We start from the raw sequence: 20,151 nt of genomic DNA, 5'->3' as shown, positions 1-20,151 counted from the left end.
GGGTCATGTCTATTTAATTGTTATTGTACATTTTCTTTTTGCACTATGTTCACTAGTTTGTTTTGTTATTATGGTTACTACTGTAAAAATTCTGCTAAACCTTAATAAAAATACTTTAAAAAAACAGGAGGGGGCTTGGACAAGAGAGTGAAACTGTGGCCTTTGACAGAAGGGTCAGGAATCAGAGGACACCAAATTAAAGGCGATTGGCAAAGGAACAAACAACAACATAAGAACAGCAGCGTGCTCAGGGATCTGGAGTGTGCTGCATGGAAGTGTGGTGGTGGCGGCAGATTCAGTAGAGGGCTGGTGAACATACAAATTAGGAGCAAGAGTAGGCCACTTGGCCCCTTGAGCCTGCTCTACCATTCAATAAGATCACAGCTGTGATTATAACCTCAGCTCCACATTTGTGTACCTACCCCGATAACCTTTCACCCCCCCCCCCCCCCCCCAGCCTAACAAAAATCTATCTAGCTCTGCCGTTAAAATATTCTGAGACTCTGTTTCCACTGCTTTTTCAGGGAGAGCGATCCAAAGACACGACCATCAAAATATTTCTCCTCGTCGGGTCTTAAATGAGCGACCCCTTATTTTTAAACAGCGACCCCTCGTTCTGGTTTCTCCAAGGGGGAAAGAAAAGAATTGGATAATTATCTGAAGAGAGAAAAAGGAACTTGCGGGGCTATGGAGATAGGATGTGGGTGGGTGGGGAGGGAAAGAGTGAGACTAGCCGTCTTGTTCTTACAGAGTGCTGGCATGGACACAATGAGCCAAATAGTCTCCTATGCTGTAACTATTCAATGATTCTATGATAAATATTCTAGAAATGTGGTGGAACTTTCTCTCCGCTTGCACTGCTCCGGCTCCTAAGTGCTTATGGAATTCACAAATACACCTTTAATAAACCTCTTTCAACCGTGCCAACAACAATATACTCAGATACAGAGATACGGAAATTAGGCTGACTAAACCGTGCTTGTTCAATATTTGGTTCGCATCGTGCACCAAGAACCTGTGTGAAAGCTGGAAGATTATAGGGATACAGTAAGTTTTATTACTGAACTGATGATCTGAAGACACAAGCTCAAATCCCACTCAGGCAGCCCGGGGGATTTAAATTCAGTCAGTCATGTTAAGTAAATCTGGAATTTTAAAAAAAGCTAATGGTGACTAAGAAACTACTTAACCATCACAAAAGTCCTTCTGGTTCACTTAATATCCATCAGGGAAGAAAATCTACCGCCCTCACTCGGTCCGGCCAATATGTGACTTTAGGCACGGTTGGCTGCTCCCTGCCATCTTCAAGGACAGTTAGCGCTGGGAAGTAATCGCCGGCCTTGCCAGTGATGTGTATTTTTAATTCATTGACATGATGTGGACAAGTCCTGAACATTAGAAAGGCTCACACCATCCTCAGATGCTGCTTCTTTTTTACAGGTGGTTTGACACGCCAGTTAAAACAGGAGGCACCGTCACGTTGCTGGAAGATTTTTTTTATTTTTAAAAAGGAGATAATGCCAGGAGCACTCACCAACGCTGGCAGCAGTTTTAATAAAACAGTTTGATCACCTTCCATCAGAGCGGCAAGTGGCTCGACAAAGCTGGGGACAGGCGAGGTGGGGAGGAAACAAGCAGCAAAATAATCATGTTTATTGGGAATAGAGGTTGGGGGCAGGGAAAGAGAATAAATCCACGGGAGACCCATAGCAAGCTGACGGACTGATGCGCTAATGCTGCTGGCCTAAGCAAATATGAGGAACAGCTGCTCTCATTTCACAACAGAGCAGGTTATCACACTACAATGAAAAATAAGGTGTGCTAATGTCAAGTCATTTGTAGCATGCAAACCACCAATACCTCCAGATTGCTGGTACAAAAACTACATGGAGCGCAGCAAATCTGTTACGTACGGTAAACGTAGAATTTGAAAAACAGAAGTTATTTACTGCAAAGCGAATCAATGCCTTTTTGCCAGATTCTATCGTGACTTCAATAATGCCGATGTCAGAAACAACTTTCTGGATTGGAAAATGCTACAATGGAAACGAAGAGGAAGCATGGTCAGAATCTCGCGTAACGACACAGATCCAAAATGTATTGAAAGACTTTATTTAGAACATTATACATTTCAGTTGACATTTTTCCAAACAGTTATTGATTCTCCAGTGTTTTCAACATGCATCAGATTTTGAACACAATGCATGAATAAATTACACTTTCATAAATCAATGATATATGTAAACCACATTCGGGTTAAAAGGCCAACTAGATTCCAATATAAAACATTACTGCATTTAGGGAGTCCCATCAAAAAAGTACAGTTATAACATCTCATGTACAAAAGATCAGGATATGTACAGAAACAGCAATAGTAAGTGATATTAATTGCATTTATAATACACTGCAATTGGTATTCCACTATTGGTACTTAGATCACTGATATTGGAGAAGCAAACTTAATTGAAACATTTGATTGCTGAAATGTGCAAAGTCAGACAGTATTTTTAAAGGGCAAAAGCAAACTTCATTTGTACCCATGTCTGTCACTACCCCCAACAAACAATGGGTAGTCACTCACTAGGGTTTCAGAAATCTCTACAAATATCGGATTTTCTTGTATTTTAGCCATAATTGGGAGACCTCTATTACAAACATCAATGTAACAGACAGTCATTCTGGGTTAAAATGCATACAAATACAAAAATATTATGCAGTCATTAACTAAATATTATGCAGTCATTAACTAAATCATTGAGAAGAATTCAGGTACAAGGCAAGAGAATCTCCCGATTTTGAACACATTTCTAAAAACATAGGAAGCAACTTTGCCACAATTTTATCCTCAAGTTAAGAGTCCTGAACGTGATTGTGCTTGGGCGTCTGCACACAGCGGAGACACCGGTATTCACATGGTGTAGTCTGAAAATTATAAATCACAAGAGCACTTCCCTTGATCTTTGTTGGATTGACAATCGTCACATAAAATAGTTTTTGCTCTGGAAGCCACAGACATCAGGGTGCCAAATACAAAATGTGTAGCATTAACCCATTTGAATAAAAAGGTGGCTCTGCTTTTGATTTACAGTATGTTCATTAGAATATAAAGCTGCTTTATCAAATGGAGGTTTTAATTTCTCGTAAGTTCAAAAATTGATCAGCCATAAATGATGCAGAACTGCATCTACAGATCAACACAACACCTACCACAGCATTAAAAGGAAACAGAATTACAAACCCTGTTGCTAGTCTGGGACCAAGGGAGAACTGTGAATATCAAGTCCCACAAAAAAATAGAATTCCAATGCTACACAGGCTTACGATCTTAATGACATTTGGACAATGTTGGCAGCCAAGCCAACATCTTCATTGGAAATACTACATCTGGCCTTACTTCAGCGACACTGGAATGCAGCATCGGGTGAGTTACACAGACATGCCTGCAACACTACTTGGCTTGGTTTGCCTAATTACGATCAGCACTGCCCAAACATCAACACCCGATGCTACAGAAGTTAGCATCAACCTTCTAAAGCCAACAATAACTAAACTGTGGCGTTCGCTGTACGGAGGAGAGTTTGATATCTGATGTTTCAGTACGACAAAGCAGACTTGTATTCAGGTTCTTATCTTCCTCCTCCTGTTCCAAGTAAAACTTAACGTGCTACTTAGCACTGCAGTTCACACTGCTTACTCTTTCAAAACGTAGCCAACACTTTCCCTCCACAAACCCTTTCTGACTTGCACATCACCTTGCAGTGCCTTCCCTCGTCTTCCCTGCAAAACGCACTTCTTTTTTCTTTTTAAAAAAAAGTCGAGAAGTCTTTGCACCTGAAGCAGGCAATCCTGTACAATCCTCATTCTCCGACACAAAATTTTAATTCAAAATGATCCTTTTTTTTTAAACTTTCAATAATCGAAGACACTGCATTGACCACGGATGTTAACAGTAATTTATAAAAGGGAGCGAAAAGCTCCGGAAAAAAGATGTCTTGGACTACTTGGGATTTCCCTGCAGGGGTTACAACAGGCCCCTTGTTGCCAAAACCTGGAGAGTGAGTTTATGGTTGCTGTTTCAAAAGGCAATGTTTCTAACCCAGGTTTAAATGCATTATGTTCCTTTCGAAGTTACAGTCACAATGATAAACCAGCATTGTGAAATTTTGAAACATTGAAACTTCCTGATCATTTCCTCCCCATCTGTGGATGCCTCAGACCATTACCATTCGTTGGCAGAGAAAGTGGGTATGACCTCGCCACTGCGTTAACTGGTCAGCACGAGGTGAACACACACCCATTTTGCTCCTCCCTCTTCATTACGGCACGGCTGAGATTTGGAGCGGCCTCTCTCTACGGCGCTGAACAAATGCACTGCGTCACTTTCAGGAAATAAACAAAAGGTGCTCATTTGCTGAGAAGAGCTCACGCACCTATAGGAGGTGTGGTCGACGCAGGCAACATCATACATCAATCGGCTTCCAGCAATTTATCCAAATCCTTATCAAAAAAAATGACATTTCCCATCAAGGAAAGTAACCTTTTTAAAAAACAACAGCCATTATGAAAAGTTTTATTGTATATATAAAAAAAGTCTGCATAGCTTCAACGTGTTGGGGGCTTGTGTAAGGGACTCTGCATGGTCTTTCATAACTGCCTCGACTTCAGCTGGAAAAGTACAACTACTGACTTGTCTAGAATTGGCAGCATCCTGATCACACAGCTAAAAATAACTGCATTTGAGCTTAAAATTCGAAGAAAAAATTAGTCGTGGATGTACAAATACAAAAAATATCGTAGTGAAAAGATTGTTTACGACACATTCAACTTTCAAATGTGATTTTGTCAAGTTGCAAAATATAGTTCACAAATATGTTAATATATCAAAAGGATTAAAGATTTATGATAAGATGAAAGCTTGCTTATATTACATGGACACGTAGAATAACGGGAGAATGTTGCAACACTCCTCCCCAATATTCAAACACCACTACCAATAACCACCCATCTGTTACCCAGGGTTAGCTTGCACCGTCAAGCACCACAGCAAGACCATTCTACGCCTGTCTGTAAAGCAATAAGCGGGCATTTCTTTCTGCTGCTTGCATTTGTTCATTGCGTTTGTGGAATCGCCTGGACACCGACAACTGAACTCCACACAGACTCCATTTTCTTAAACCGACTGCTCAAAGCATCCACCGAGAAAATATTCTTTCTTCTCCCACCTTAATCTCAGATATTTACTTTCTGAAAAGTATGTGCACAGCAGGTTTGAAGCTCAGCTGAGATGTATGCCCAGACAGCACACGCTTTAGCCCTTTCAAATACTTAATTTATATTTTAACAGCTAGAAATGTGGAAGTAGAGTTAAATGGGACTTCGACTGCAAGCAAATGTTATCAGGGAAGTTTAGGGTGGAAAATAAATGCTTTAATATGTAGTTGTTTGTTGAATCATTGCTATTTATTTAAAAAATATACTTTACACATAGGAAACGTTGGCGAGCCTGCACTGCACCTTAGTGTGAACGGATATTCAGCGGAGCGCTCAACTGTGATGTGCTTAAACAGAAAGGACATCTATACACAGTTTAATCTTAAAAGATCAGTTAATAAACATCAATTGCACCAAACTTATAAAAAGTTAGAACTAAGCAGAAAAGCTTTGGTGCAGATGAACAACTGCAAACAGATTTCTCCTTTAGGAATATCTACCGGAGATTATATTTCAACTCAATGGAAAGTTTATGCTGTGCAGCAAAGTTCACTGAAAAGCAGTCTTCTTTTCCCTCAGAGAAGGAGGGAAGAGAAACCAGCGCCACCCTACAGAAGCTAACCAAAAGCCTGTATGCAAGGGGCAATGGAGAAGGCTACGGGCAAGGCTGAAGGAGAAAGTGCATCAGTGGTTGGGGACCATGTGTGTAGAATGGAGAGAGTGAGCATGTAGGATTTATTTATATAATAAGGCTGCTGTAGAGTAGAATAACTCCAGACAGTTACTTAGTATAATAGTACTTTGCTTAGGGCATTAGTCTGGTCATTAACTGAGCAAAAGGCAAGAAGGGACAAAAGTCCAATAACTACAACTGCACATCCTCTTAGCAAAAGGGAGAAGGGAGAAAGAGACAGAACACTAACCTGGAATGACAGTTTGAGAACATAATCGTGCAATTAATTTAACTGTAAACAGATTGATCCAGGGTTACTCAAAAATAAAAAGCACCATTTAGAATATATTACACAAGACGCCTCGGTGACAGCCCACAAACACGGCTAGAAACAGAAACCGAATTCAAGCTACATTTCAACCGAACAACATTGCCCTAGAGAAACTAAGGGCTGCAGTTGCCCACAATGATCTGGCACTCAAATTAATTTCAGCAGAAAAGGAGCCCAGTAAACAAAAATAAATCCATTCTTGATGGTGCAATTTAGTACAAAAATTTACTCGTGTTCATCAGAGAAGTTCAAACCTCAAATTTGAATAGGTGACATTTGTAATATGTTCAAACTGGTCTGGAGTTAGGAAAAAAAGAATGAATGTGGAATGACTTCAAATTGATGCTATGGAACAAAAATAAAGAATATGACAATGGATCTAGCGTTCTGAGAATTGACAAACCTTGTCCTCTTCAGGACAAGCAACAGTGCTCATTCACTCTTACATTTGGGAGAAAGGGTACAAAATTATTTATCTTTTTTCTACCCCCCACACCCCCTCCTAAAGTCCTGCTCCAGCCAACTTTCTGACTATTCTTTGGATTCAATTATCTTCTTTGCTCCCCTTTAGTTTGTTCATGCATTCTGGGGGCACAGACTGATATTGTGTTGGGGTTTAGCTTCACAGGCAACAGTTGCCCTCTGGTACCTCACCCAAGACACCAACCCAAAAGTGTGCCCCTCAGTAGCGCGTGAGGCGAGCGGTTTGCACGATCCTGATCCTGTCCTCACCCAAAATCCACGTTCCAGGAAGGGGGGGGGGGGGGGTCACTGGACAGCAATACAGAATCAGTGCCACACTGCCCACACAGCACATTTAACTATCAAATTACTGGGAACCCGCCTGTCACAAATTAATGAGTGGATTCATGAAGGCAACCTCATCAGGAGGGGTCAGAGAACAAATTACATAACATACAGAGTGCAATGAGGGATACTGGTCTGGATGCATGCTGTATTGGAGGGCATCTCAGCCCTCTATTCCAACATTTCCTGATTTTCATTTTACCACAATCCCCTACAGGCCAAAACCAGTGTTGACCAGCACACTTAGAAACATACCAGTGTATGACTTCAGAAAGCTCATCACAATCCCCCTCTAAAAACATACATGGATTAAATTTTCAGTTCTAGCCCTGGACAATGATCAACTTCAAAGCAAACACGGGAGGTCTGTCCTCTTCCACCTCATCTTTACTCGACAGTATCTTATACAGGGGGGAAATTGCACCTTTCCCCTCCCCTAACGTGAAACAAATGGATGCAAACTACAAATATTCAAACAAATTGTGACAGAAGAGGAAATATGTTGATTTGTCAGGGAACTCAACAATAAATAAGTTTAACCGCATAATCTTTATATCTGGACATATTAACAAAGGGAATGTTAACACACACGCAAATCCACTACTGTTTCAGTTAAAGGCGCTCTAGCACCTCAGTGGTCACTGGTGAGCCCACCTTCGGGAGCAGAGGGGAATGAAAGTGCAAAAAATACGTCTACATTATTTAGGGTCTCACAGGTTTCACAGTTCAGGAGACGGTGTTAATTGGACGATTTCAGTTTTGGGTGTAACTTGAGATTCAGTGTGCGGGTAAATTATGTTAACATCTCCAAAACAAAATTTCTAAACAGATACAAATTGCCTCCGTAATTCAAACAAAAAATCCAAAGTTCCTATTGTTTGAAATATAAAGCTTTGACTTTTAACAAACTCGAGACTATTTTCCTGCAATAGTTCATTCAAAATTTACAAAAACTTATCTAGTACTACCTTCATATTTGACCGTTTTATCCAACTTCACTTTTTTTGAATGATAAATTGCATATAAAAGTGGATCTACTTTTAAAAAAAATGCAGCTTTTGTGAAGTTGCAAACAGAGAGCACCGTCATTGATATTAGGCAAAAGCAAAACAACCCAAGGTAGCTTTACACACATAATCAGTATTATTTTCAGGAAAGTGATTTAACAGGTAATTCAGGACTGGCCAACACCAGCTTTAGCCTCAGGAGTATTAATTGGTCTCTTCAATTGCACGCAAACAGAAACCCTCATTGCAGGTTAGTCAAAACAAGTTTAAAACGCCACCCTCCCACCTCACCTTTTTGAAGATTTTGATTGTGTCAAGTATAGGGCCACATTTGGAAAGATCATTATGACCAGAGTAGGCAACAAGTGTGTACTCAAAACAAACACACTGACATCCATGTTTGAAGGGTAGAAGGAAGAATGGGGGTGTGGGGAGGAAGTAGAAAGTCATTCAAACCACGCAAAAAGGATCCAGCACGAGTGCTTTCACGGTTGTGTGCAGAGATCCCATCTTGCCAAGATACTGACTCGATTTGGGCCATAGCTTATAGCGGACAGGGTTCAAGAGGAGAAACTTGGATCAAGTGCTGCAAATCCACATTGAGTTCAGTAAATAAGGGTGATGTTGAAACCCACGAACCTAGCTCCAGGCAATGCAACATAAATGGCTTTAGTGAATGAGCACTTTTTCAACACCTCCAAGTTCAATTTGGGTTTTAAAAATAAAAACTTGTCTGAAGATTTGAAGCACAAAAGAAGCAGACTGGTATTGAACGGACAGGGGAGACTTGGACTTGTAAACGTTTGTCCAACTGGGATAGAGCTCAGTCCTCTTCTTCATAGGTGGTTTCATCAAACGGATGGTCAATTAAAGGGTCCAACTTGTGTCGAGAGTATTTCAACTGCAGGAGGTCACCAACTTCTCCTATTACTTTTAAAACCTGGGAGAGGAGGGTGGGGGGGGGGGGGGGGGGGGGGGTGGGGGGGGGGGGAGAAAGAGAGAGAGGGGGGGAAGAAAGAGAGAGGTAGAACATTATAAATGTGCAATCAAATGCTCAAACCCAAATTTTCTTGATCAGTTGTCAGTTTTAAAAAAGAAATGCAACAGGGATGGTTACTGACCAGGTTATTCATATCAGACCAGAGCCCCCACTTCCAAAAATGCTCTAAAAAGCAGTCCCCCTTTGCTTTAATTGCGAGACTAAAATGGTCAAAAAGCTTGCAGCACTTACTGTATCATAGCTCACTCAATATTGTAAATGTGATGCCCAATTTACACAGCAAGCTCCAATAAACAACAATGGTGATGAGCAATATTTTAAGTGAAATTAGATGAGGGATAAACATTGGTTCGGGCACAGAGGAAACCTATCCTGCTTTGGATGTTACTACATTTATCGACAGTGAGGTTTGTTTGCAGTGTAAAAGGTGGTGGTTGACGTTCTGAGCTCTGATTTTTGGGCATGTCAAAAAGCACCACAGTAACGGCGAGCAGCTGGAAAGATGTTACAACAGCAGAGGCGTGCCTGGCAGGAGCCCGAGAGCTTGCAGATCACAAGGTTAGCAGCACAGCAGAGGGAAAATAATGACTGATAATTTAAAGACACTTCAAAGCCCAGCCTGCTCAAAAATAGCAGACTGCTTCAAAGCGAGATCAAATTAACTCAAAAGGCAATGATGGAACACTAGAACTGAAATTATTTGAAAAAGTTGCGCTCAACTTATAGAGAATTGCTTAATGTGCTTTGAACTGGGTCACAGTAGTAAGCACAAAAGGGATCAGCTAAATGCAATTCATTAGATTTATGAAATGCTCACATCCCTCCCTAAACAAAAATGGAAAATGCCTGATATTTCAATCTGAAGAAAACTTCATCAAATGTTGCAAGTGACTCAAGCGCCACTAAATTTAAGCCCTCAGTGTTTGGATCATGCAGCTGAACAAAAGAAAAAGTTAGTATTCCAATGATTGGCACAGTGGGTGGGCACAGCAAGTCGTGTGCTGCAAACCGATTCCAAAGTAAATACGAAAGCCATTACATTTTCCAATGGGATTTGTTTAAAAATGTAATTATTAATGGGTGAGCACCACAGGATTATTAATGGAAAATGACCACGGGGCAGCTTTGAACAGATTAATAGGCTGTGAATACAGTATTCATTTAATGAACCTTTGGTTCAACTTCAAAGCAAATTGACAATGGCTTCGAAGGGTATAATACTCAACAATAGAGATAATGCAGATAATGTTCTAGGAAGAGGAGAATTTGAGCCTCAACTTGACCTCACATTAGTTTAAACTACCAGAAATTAACAATAAAATTTGAATATGATTTCATATGGATTTCATAGTTCACCTGGTCCTTCGATTTGTTCACATAACTGGCACTAGATTCCAAAAATAACAGGTGAAGTCGTCGGATGCATTATCACAGAGTGATACAAAATTAAATATTACAATATTAAAAGGCAGCAGCATAAAACATAAACGATTCAAACAAAATGCAGTGGATAATTCTGGTGTTAAATCTGCAACCAAATATTTAAACTGAGACCCCTTCACTTACACAAATTACAGAACTGTTGAAAAGACCAAAATGGGAACGCTGGCAACTATAAGATCTTTGCACTCATTATAAATGCCTCCCATGCAATTTGGTGGTTGGACAGTCATTTCAAACAAATATTAGTAACGGCTGCATAATACCCCACGCGTTGAAAACAATGCTCAACCTTAACTCTAAAGCAAGTGGTTAATCAGTTTCTAAAGCATTTGCAGTTTTGTGGAGCTGCCAATGTGCACATCTTGCTCTGAAATTAGCTGGGTATGGAAGGATCTGCCAGATTTGCTGTGGGACTTGATACCATGTTGGGAGGAATAGTGGGCCCACAGCATCAGCTACTCAAAACCAGAAACTGGGCCAACCCTGTCCAAGAAACTCAACACGGTTCCTTTAGCACTTTCTTCACATGCAGCAATATTTAGCAGTAGGTTGGAATACACACTGATTTTTCCAATAACCGCTTTCCAAATATCCATGTTTTGTATCAGTGACCTGCTCCTCAAAGGATTTGATGGTGAAAACACTTCATAGTCATATTTCTGGAAAGTAGTATATACTTTTTGGATTGATCCAACATTGAATACTTTGGCAGAACATGGGCTTTTTCCAAACACTCAGTACGTAACCCATGTTCAGTTTTGACAAGCCTCAACTTCTCATGTCATCAGGTCAATGGGGCACCTGTACTCACTTATCTTTGGCCATCACCACCATTGCTCTTCACCATGCTATATTATTCACTCACTGGTCATACAGGGGTCTTGCTGGATCAATAAAACAGAGCTACAGCACAACGTCTTGTAATTGAATTTTTTCTCAATCTCCTGTCCCCAAGTCAAACTATCCTGAATTTAGCGTGGGATCATTCGTGTCTGAATTGATTATATCGCGTCCCTGTTAGGGCTTACCAAATTTACCCCTTTATCGGCATCTTGCGAGAATTCCAAAGTATTCCAATTGCACCAAGATCTGAGACTCTGGTGATGCATAATTATCTCATAATGGGCTATTTGCTTGAAAATAAAATGAGTTGCAACGAAATGTACAGAATAGTTCCCATCCTCCCATCTGAAGCGATATTTCAATAAGAGAGGCCCGTCCGTAACTGGATAATGACCTCAGTGGGGAATGGTGTAGCATAACCAGGGGGAAAGCAAACTCCAGTATTCAATACTCTGTACTTTCTTGAATAAAACCAGTGTATAAGTGATTGAGTGAACTGTTCTCCGTATGTGCATGCTGACTGAACATAGCATCATGACATCTTTTGACAATTATATGGAGTTCATTAGATGAATTTTGAAACCCTACCGCTAATGCTTAAAACCACAAATTCAAACAGTGTAACAGGAGACTTCTTTCCGATTAAATTGCCATGGCCATGTGGTATTGATTTTGTTATTTTGTTTAGATAAAATGTGAAGAGTCTTAAAAAAAAAAGAGAATTTGAGGATATAAGGGGCTTTCTAATTTAAAATAAAGCACCGTATGATTGCAGAAACTACAAAAAGATTATTTAGGAGCGCACAGTTGTATGAATACTACTGATATATTTTCAATGTCGTTAAGGTACTTGGTCCTTAGGGAATTAGATGGTTTGATATTTGACTTTCATCTTTGGCCAAAAATTTCAGAATTAGAAAGCTGATAAGTGTTTCATTAGATAAGTACTTCAAGGTCACTGCTAAAAAACATGCTCATTTTTTAACCCCATCATCAGCACTTAAAAAGTACAGCTCATGTAGCTCTGCATTTTGGTTCCAGAAAGGTAATTTCACATCAGCACACTGGCATGGTAGCACAGTGGTTAGCACTGTTGCTTCACAGCACCAGGGACCCAGGTTTGATTCCCAGCTTGGGTCACTGTCTGTGCAGAGTCTGCACATTCTCCCAGTGTCTGTGTATGGGTTTCCTCCGGGTGCTCGGGTTTCCTCCCACAAGTCCCGAAAGACGTGCTGTTAGGTGAATTGGACATTCTGAATTCTCCGTGTAGCCAGACAGGCGCCGGAGTGTGGTGACTAGGTGCTTTTCACAGTAACTTCATTGCAGTGTTGATGTAAGCTTACTAGTGACACCAATAAAGATTCTTGCCTCTCCCCAGTCCCTTACTCCAACTTTGGGCCCTTTTGTGCTCTGGGCCTTGGATCCAACTCTTGTCGATGACTGAGCAATCTTTGTAAGATGATCCATCTTTGAAGCTTTATGTTGCCATCAGAGTAATTCTGTAGTTCTAACTCAGTGAACAGCAAAGTTTATAATTCAGGAATGCATATAAACAGGTACCCTATTCTGAACACGGCAATAGCAATATTAATTCTGCTCTGCTCAATGGACAACATTCGCAGCTGAATCTGAAGGTTGTCGCTTCAAGTGGTCATCCAGAGATTTGAGCACAAAGCCCATGCTGATACTACAGTACAGAACTGCTGCATGGCTGGATATGCCATCTTTCTGATGAGACCTCACCTGATCTCAGGTAAAGGATATCTGACCATTATTCCAAAGAGTAGGGGAGCTCTCCCCAGTGCCCGGGCCAACATTTATCCTTCACCCAGTACAAGTTCAAGAAGAAAGCAAATTATCTGGCTATCATCACATTGCTACTTGTGGGAGCTTGCTGTGGACAAATTGGTAGCCATTCTTCCTACATGACGACAGCAACCATACTTCAAAACTATTCCGGTTGCTTAATGCGTTAAGATGTCCTGAGATACTTCAAGATGTCCTGAGATAGTAAAAGAAAATTTATAACCTAAAATTCTCACAAACTGCAGTGGAACTTTATATTATGATTTTATGATCTAAATTAGAAGGGTGGCTTCAAGCCATATTTAGCGCATGGAAACTACTAGAGAGAACAAATTGAGGTATTTAACCTTCTCAAAACTCTTGCCTGCAATATTACAAAAAATTCATCATACCCATTTAGCCAAGAGATTAAAACGCTGTGAAACTTATTCTCAACAGCTACTTATAATAGTCGATTAAAAGGTATAGTTTGAGACATGGCAAAGCTAACTATAGCACAATGTTAATTTCCAATTATGCTCTTTAATGACATTTAACAAAAATAATAATTACTGCTTTTAATGTTTGGTATAGAAGATTATTTCCCAAACGTGTGACAGCAAAAAAATTTACAGTAGCATTCTGACATTTCAATGTTAATCTGTCAAAGACAATGAGTTCAAGCACAGAAATGATGCAATATCCATTACAACCCCAATTTAAGTGGCTGGCTGTTCCAAAAGACTCTGGTGCATTGTTTCAATGCCAGTGGTTCAATATTTTAATGAACATTTTGCAATGAGGTGGCCATTTCAGTGATGAACCTCATCGAGAACAGGCAAGAGAGTGTAAATTCATAATTTTATCCTCACCTAGGTCAACACAGTGGCTAGCACTGCTGCCTCATGGCGCTGAGGTCCCAGGTTCGATCTCGGCTCTGGATCACTTGTTCGTGTGGTGTTTGCACATTCTCCCCATGTTTGCGTGGGTTTTGCCCCCACAACCAAAAAGATGTGCAGGGTAGGTGGAATGGCCACGCTAAATTGTCCCTTAATTGGAGAAAATGAATTGGGTACTCTAAATTTATATTAAATTTTTTTATCCTGACCGCTCATTTTGCTTTAAAAAAATTTTTTTTTACATTTACAGTACCCAATTCTTTTTTTTCTAATTACGGAGCAATTTAGCATGGCCAATCCTCCTACCCTGCACATCTTTGGGTTGTGAGGGTGAGACCCACACAGACACGGAGACAATGTGCAAACTCCACACGAACAGTGACCCAGGGCCGGGATCGAATGTGGGGGTGAAACCCACGCAGGCACGGGGAGAATGTACAAACTCCACGTGGACAGTTACCCGGGGCTGGGATCGAACCCGGGTCCTCGGCGTCCCGAGGCAGCGGTGCTAACCACTGTGCCACCCATTATTCCCACCTACCCTGTAAGGAAAAAGAACAGCTTTTAAAATGGGGGAAAAAAAATACTTACTGTATCCAACATCTCTCTGGTGTGAGCAGCAGATACACAAAACCTGGCTCGGGATTCGATGATGGGAGTAGCGGGAAATCCAACCACCACAACGCCAACGTTTCTTTTTAACATTTCTCGACCGAAAGCACTGCGGAAATAATATGTATATATATTTTAAAAATGAGTCACAATAAAACAGGGAGGGAGCAGCAAAGTTGTGGGTCTTTGGAGGGCTGCAGAGAGTAAGGAGATGTTAAAAGCAAAACTGCTATAAATTAGGTTATTTTTCTGAAGTTATTACCTCCTTTGCAGCAGCCTTTTAAAAAATATATAGCATAAGAACCACTAAGGTGCTGACATCATGGGAGGTCCAATGTTAAGATAGTTATTTTAGGATACTTGCAAAGAACTTGATGACACCCATGAAGGGACTAAAAACTGTAATAGGAATCACTGCAATAAAGCTTCTTCTGCCCCAAATATCATAGGTGGTTTGTTTTTGAAAGAAAAACTAACAGGATAGACCAAATTTGGTCATCATGGCCAGTAAATGTTTTGTTTTGATATCCAGTTAATGGAATTCACTTAATGTTTTGTATTCTAAATCCGATCACCATAACCTATTCACGCACATTAAGCCAACCTAATCTCATCAACAGACTATGATCTGCAAATCATGTAAGAAAACAAATATGAGATTCAAAAGAGAAAGTAACATTTGTTTTCTCTTTCAGCTCCCCTCACTTCAGGCTGCAGTACTTCATACAAGGGCGCATTGTTCCATACATGTCTAAATAGCCAGCATCCATGGCTGTTCAATTGTGTAAGCCAATAGAATCAAGTTTGACCCATGTTTATATGGGCTAACTTCCAGGAGGTGTGTTCAATATCAGGCGCAGATGCCTGGATGATTCCGCTCTCCCCTACCTCTGTTTGGTGACATTGAATTCAATAACTATCCCCATCATACACGAGTGTGCCTCACATTAGAGATCTTGAGGTCTTTATAATTCAGAGTCATATTTTGAGGTACTAGAAGTGGATTACGAAGGCTAAATTTCTGTCTCTTAACAATCCGTGGTGGAAACAACCTTTCACTATTTACCTTCTCCATAACTTGCAAAATTGTGAGCCCATCTATCCCATCCCACACCTTAGCTGCCCATAAAGTATTTGCTTCTCCGAGTGTCTCTTATTTGCATCCTTTGCCTGCTGTAATCATCCTCGTAAACATACAATTCACGTTTTTTTCTTAGTTCCAATGTTATCCCTTAAATGAGATGCCCACAACTGCACAGAGTACTCGAACTAATCTATGTAGTCTAATCTGTCATGTACATTCTCTTAATCACCCCTTTGTTTTCGCATTCACTAATTCATTAAGAGTCCAAGGCAGATATAATCAAAGCTGCATTTGGTGAACAAGCTATCTAGTTAGATTAAATATGGTGCACCATGGGTCCAGTTGCGCTAGGACCATGAAAATGTCATCTCTGCCGACATCAATAGTAAGGATTGGTATTTCTGCTGCCACCTGGAATTTATTTTGAATTCATACGGTAAGCTAGCGGAAAAACCTGCGCAATTTATGCTGCCTTTGTGATCACAAGATTACTCTACTATGCAAGAGGAACTCCTGGTTCCCCAATCTACCTCACTGATCCAATAACAGTCACATGTGGCACGTTTTAGTGAATTCGGAGGAACATTAATTTCTTAACAATCAGTGAATCGCATCTAATCATAGCTACACTCACCCTGGAATGTATGATCAAGAATCTTTGGCTGCAAAGATATGTACTATGAATAATTGACATTCTTTTGAACTGAGCCAAATAAGGCAAACCTAAACTTGGGCTTTGGAGGTTTTTACAACAGTAATTAACTCAAAGGTTTTGGGTTACGATGTTATTTTTGGGAAACATTTTACCGCAAACCACTCTCTAACCCGGGCTCCTTAAAAAAAACACGATAAAATGGGAAACTGGAGCAGGAGTAGACCATATGGTCCCTTGAACCTGCTCTGCCATTCAATACAATCATGCTCAATCTTTTGCCCCAACTCCACTTTCAACCCCCACTCCGATAACCTTGATTTGGAGAAACAAAAAAATAAATCTCAGCCTTGAATATACTCAATAATGGAGCATCCATAACCATTTAGAGTGAAGAATTCAGAAGATTCACAGCCCTCGAGTGAAGAAAGTTTGTCCCACCTCAATACTAAATAATTCATCTCTTATGCTGCGACTGACCCAGTGCTCTGGATGCTCCAGCCACGGGAAACAATGTCTGCATCTTTATGCTTATGTCCCTTTAGAATCCGGAATGTTTCAATAAGATTATCTCTCAAGTAATTTCTACTAAACTAGAGTGTGTACAGGCTCAACGTACAGACTCTCATCACAGGGCAACTTTCAAATCCATATCAACCACATGGAAGAACCTTGGCCTCGAACACAAATATATTAGATATGTAGACCAAAACTGCACATAGTACTCTGCTGTGGTCCCACCCAAGCCTTATACAATTGCTCATCTTCTTCTTCAATCTCCTTGTAATAAGGCCAATATGCCATTTGCTTTTATTGGCTGTACCTGCATGCTAGCTTGTACGAGCACGCTCAGATCTCGGAGCATCCATATTTCCAAGTTTCATGCTCCTTAAAAAGTCCTCTGCTCTCCTACTGTTACTCGCAAAGTGAACACCCTCTTACTTTCTCACATATTACTGCATCTGTTACCTTGTTGCTCTTGTATTTAACTTGTCCGTCCACGTGACAAGGCTCGTTACAGCCCTCAGGACTCAACATCGAGTCCAACAACTTGAGACCATAATCTTTCTCCTCCATCTTAAATCCACTCCCTTTCATTTATTGTCTCAATCCATCTTTTAGAATGTACTTGAAGTTCACACCTCATTTCCACCTTTGAACCTCTAAACATATTATTCAAACCCTTGACGTTCTATTCTCCATGGCTACCAACCAGCCTTCGGTAAACATTGGTTTACAGGGCTGCTAAGCTCATCAAACTATCAAAAGCACCAGTTCCATCAACCTAGCCAATTGTCTCTACCACTACGGGCTTTCCGTTTCTAAATAACTAAATAATCTTTAAAAACCATGCAACCAGCAGAACAGTCCCAAATGACTGGATTTGCCTGATTTTTTTCATGTCATCATGATTTTCTCTCAAAATGTTGTACGAAGCAAAAGATACATCTGGAGGAGATGAGAATGGCAGGATGGCTGCTATCCAAATGTGAAGTAAGGGAAACAAATGGAATAAAAAAAACAAGGAAAAACAAAACAAAATGGAGGCAGAGTTTGTGATCTAGACTGGCTGAACTCAATCTTGAGTCGAGAAGGTGGTGAAGTTGCTAATTAAAAGAGATGCTATTACTTGAACTTGTGTCGAGCTTCATTTGAAGATCAGAGTGGGAGCAAGATAGAGAATTAAAATGAAAGTTGACTGAATTAAAATGACAATTGACTGAAAGTCAGGGTCCCGCGTGCAAACCTCAGACGGATCATGCAACAATTTTTAAATATTTTTTAACATTTCCAATTAAGGGGCAATTTAGCGTGGCCAAGGGGCTGGTTTAGCAGAAGGCTAAATCGCTGGCTTTGCAAGCAGACCAAGGCAGGACAGCAGCACGGTTCAATTCCTGTACCAGCCTTCCCGAACAGGCACTGGAATGTGGCGACCAGAGTGCTGTGGGAGTGAGACCCTTTGAACCTCTAAACATATTATTCAAACCCTTGACGTTCTATTCTCCATTAGGACATGGGGAGAACTTGCAAACTCCACACAGACAGTGACCCGGGGTCAGGATCAAACCCGGGTCCTCGGCGCACTGAGGCAGCAGTGCTAACCACTGCGCCGCCACGCTGCCCAATCTTCGAGACTCTCTTAAGAGATTCCAACATTTTCCCGACAACTGGAATCACACCAATTGATCTGCCGTTCCCAGTTTCCACTCTCCCTCCTTGGTTGAATAGTGTTACATTTGCCAACTTCCAACCAGCTAGGGCCATTCTATAATTTATGGAATTTTGAAAAATCATAACCAGATGGGAAGATAATGTTGACCCAAAGATAGATTAGTTTACAGTGTAAATAACTCCATGGCTAGTTCAGAAGATACAATGAAGCAATGCAGCAAAGAGATCTGACCAGCTTTGCTTTCTTTCCCCATGCACAGCCAAGACTACTAACTCTCCACTGGGAAGCAAGCCAGAGTGCAAATGATAGTGGAAACAGATCCGTGCTCCAGTCTCTTAATTGAGAACACGAACGTTGCAGGCATTCGTTCTAAAATCAATGGAATTTTGGTAGTTACTACCCTTCCTCCAAGGGACATGGTGACTGCACAGTACAGAATTGCAAACTTAGTTTGCTCATTTGTAAATAAGGGGAAATAACACTACTGATTTTTAATTTGTTCCATTGTTTTAAAAAAATTCTAAGCCACATTCTAGTGGAGTTATTTTGTGAAACCGCCAGTAAGGTAATAGTTTTGTTACTGCAGACTGCTGGAGGAAACTAAAAACAAAGTTTGAGTCTACACTACAAAGCCCAAGTATGTTTTTAATTTACCCAATTTTGGCTGGCATGTACAGCATCAAAGGCACGACTGGTGAATCATCATTTCCATAGATAATGAATCCCATTTCCTTCAGTCGTCTTCTGAAGTACCGAGTGTTCTCCGCCAGCTGTTGAACCCGGGTTTGACCTAAACATGAAGCAAAGAAAAAAAATACACGACACATTAGTGATTTTAAACGACGGGAGCAACTAAACAGAGGGCATTGCACCAGCTCGGAAACATTAAAACGTATTGCAGAGTCGCTCGTTAAAGTGCACATTTTGGCTAAATGCTCATTAAGGGCATGTGCTATAAGCATATTTAACTGAACATGAAATAAACAGCTAGGAGATGTTGAAAGTTGCAATATCATGTGGGCGTTCATGCAATTGTAGTAAATTAATTTTAAAATATTTAATGTAAACTATTACATACTGGCTAAAATGGTGAATGGGAAGTAAATTAATGCTATTAATAAAGATAGCAGAAATAACTCATTTTACTCCAAGCAGTAATTACATGTTTGGAATAATCCCATACAAATTATTAGGGGCAAAAACATTGGGACTATTCAAGGCTCGGGGATGCCATGAGGAGGAATTAATATACTGTGGTACAGGGATATTTTCAATGGGCAATGGCCTTTATCATTCTATGAAGCTTGAGCTTCAATCTCGCAGTTTATGGCAAACAGATGTATTTAAAATTTATCACAGCACATCAATTCACAGGCCGCCTTTTGTGAAATTTTTTATCATGAGTATTGCCGTTAAAAACCCTGTTACCTGACAATTACGCCGTTGCCCATTGTTTAGAGGTCGTCGAATGCTTGGAGTGGGACATAGGGTATCATTACATGCAGATGATTGGCTGCTCCACGTGAGGGACCCGGGGTCATATTGTGTGGTCGGTGTGTCAGTAGCAGAGCCAGATTTTGGGGAGGGGGGGGGTTTTGCCATTTCAGTTACCAGGGACAGTTTTCGATACT

At 40.6% G+C, this 20,151-nt stretch overlaps 1 protein-coding gene across 1 annotated transcript in view; it reads right to left on the bottom strand.

The window, feature by feature from the left end:
* Positions 1–2,091: 2,091 nt before the first annotated feature.
* Positions 2,092–20,151, bottom strand: part of sptlc2a (serine palmitoyltransferase, long chain base subunit 2a) — a 135,641-nt gene continuing 117,581 nt past the window's right edge. The window contains exons 10-12 of the mRNA XM_038773825.1: positions 19,175–19,310; positions 14,591–14,720; positions 2,092–8,969 (exon numbers count right to left, since the gene is read on the bottom strand). Of these exons, the coding sequence (XP_038629753.1) occupies positions 8,853–8,969; positions 14,591–14,720; positions 19,175–19,310 (383 nt within the window). The 3' untranslated portion in view covers positions 2,092–8,852. The remainder of the gene's footprint in view (positions 8,970–14,590; positions 14,721–19,174; positions 19,311–20,151) is intronic.

The sequence above is a fragment of the Scyliorhinus canicula genome, chromosome 2, assembly GCF_902713615.1.
Source record: "Scyliorhinus canicula chromosome 2, sScyCan1.1, whole genome shotgun sequence".
NCBI lineage: Eukaryota > Metazoa > Chordata > Chondrichthyes > Carcharhiniformes > Scyliorhinidae > Scyliorhinus > Scyliorhinus canicula.
Note: the sequence above shows the minus strand (reverse complement) of the source record. Positions and strands in the feature narration are given on the sequence as shown.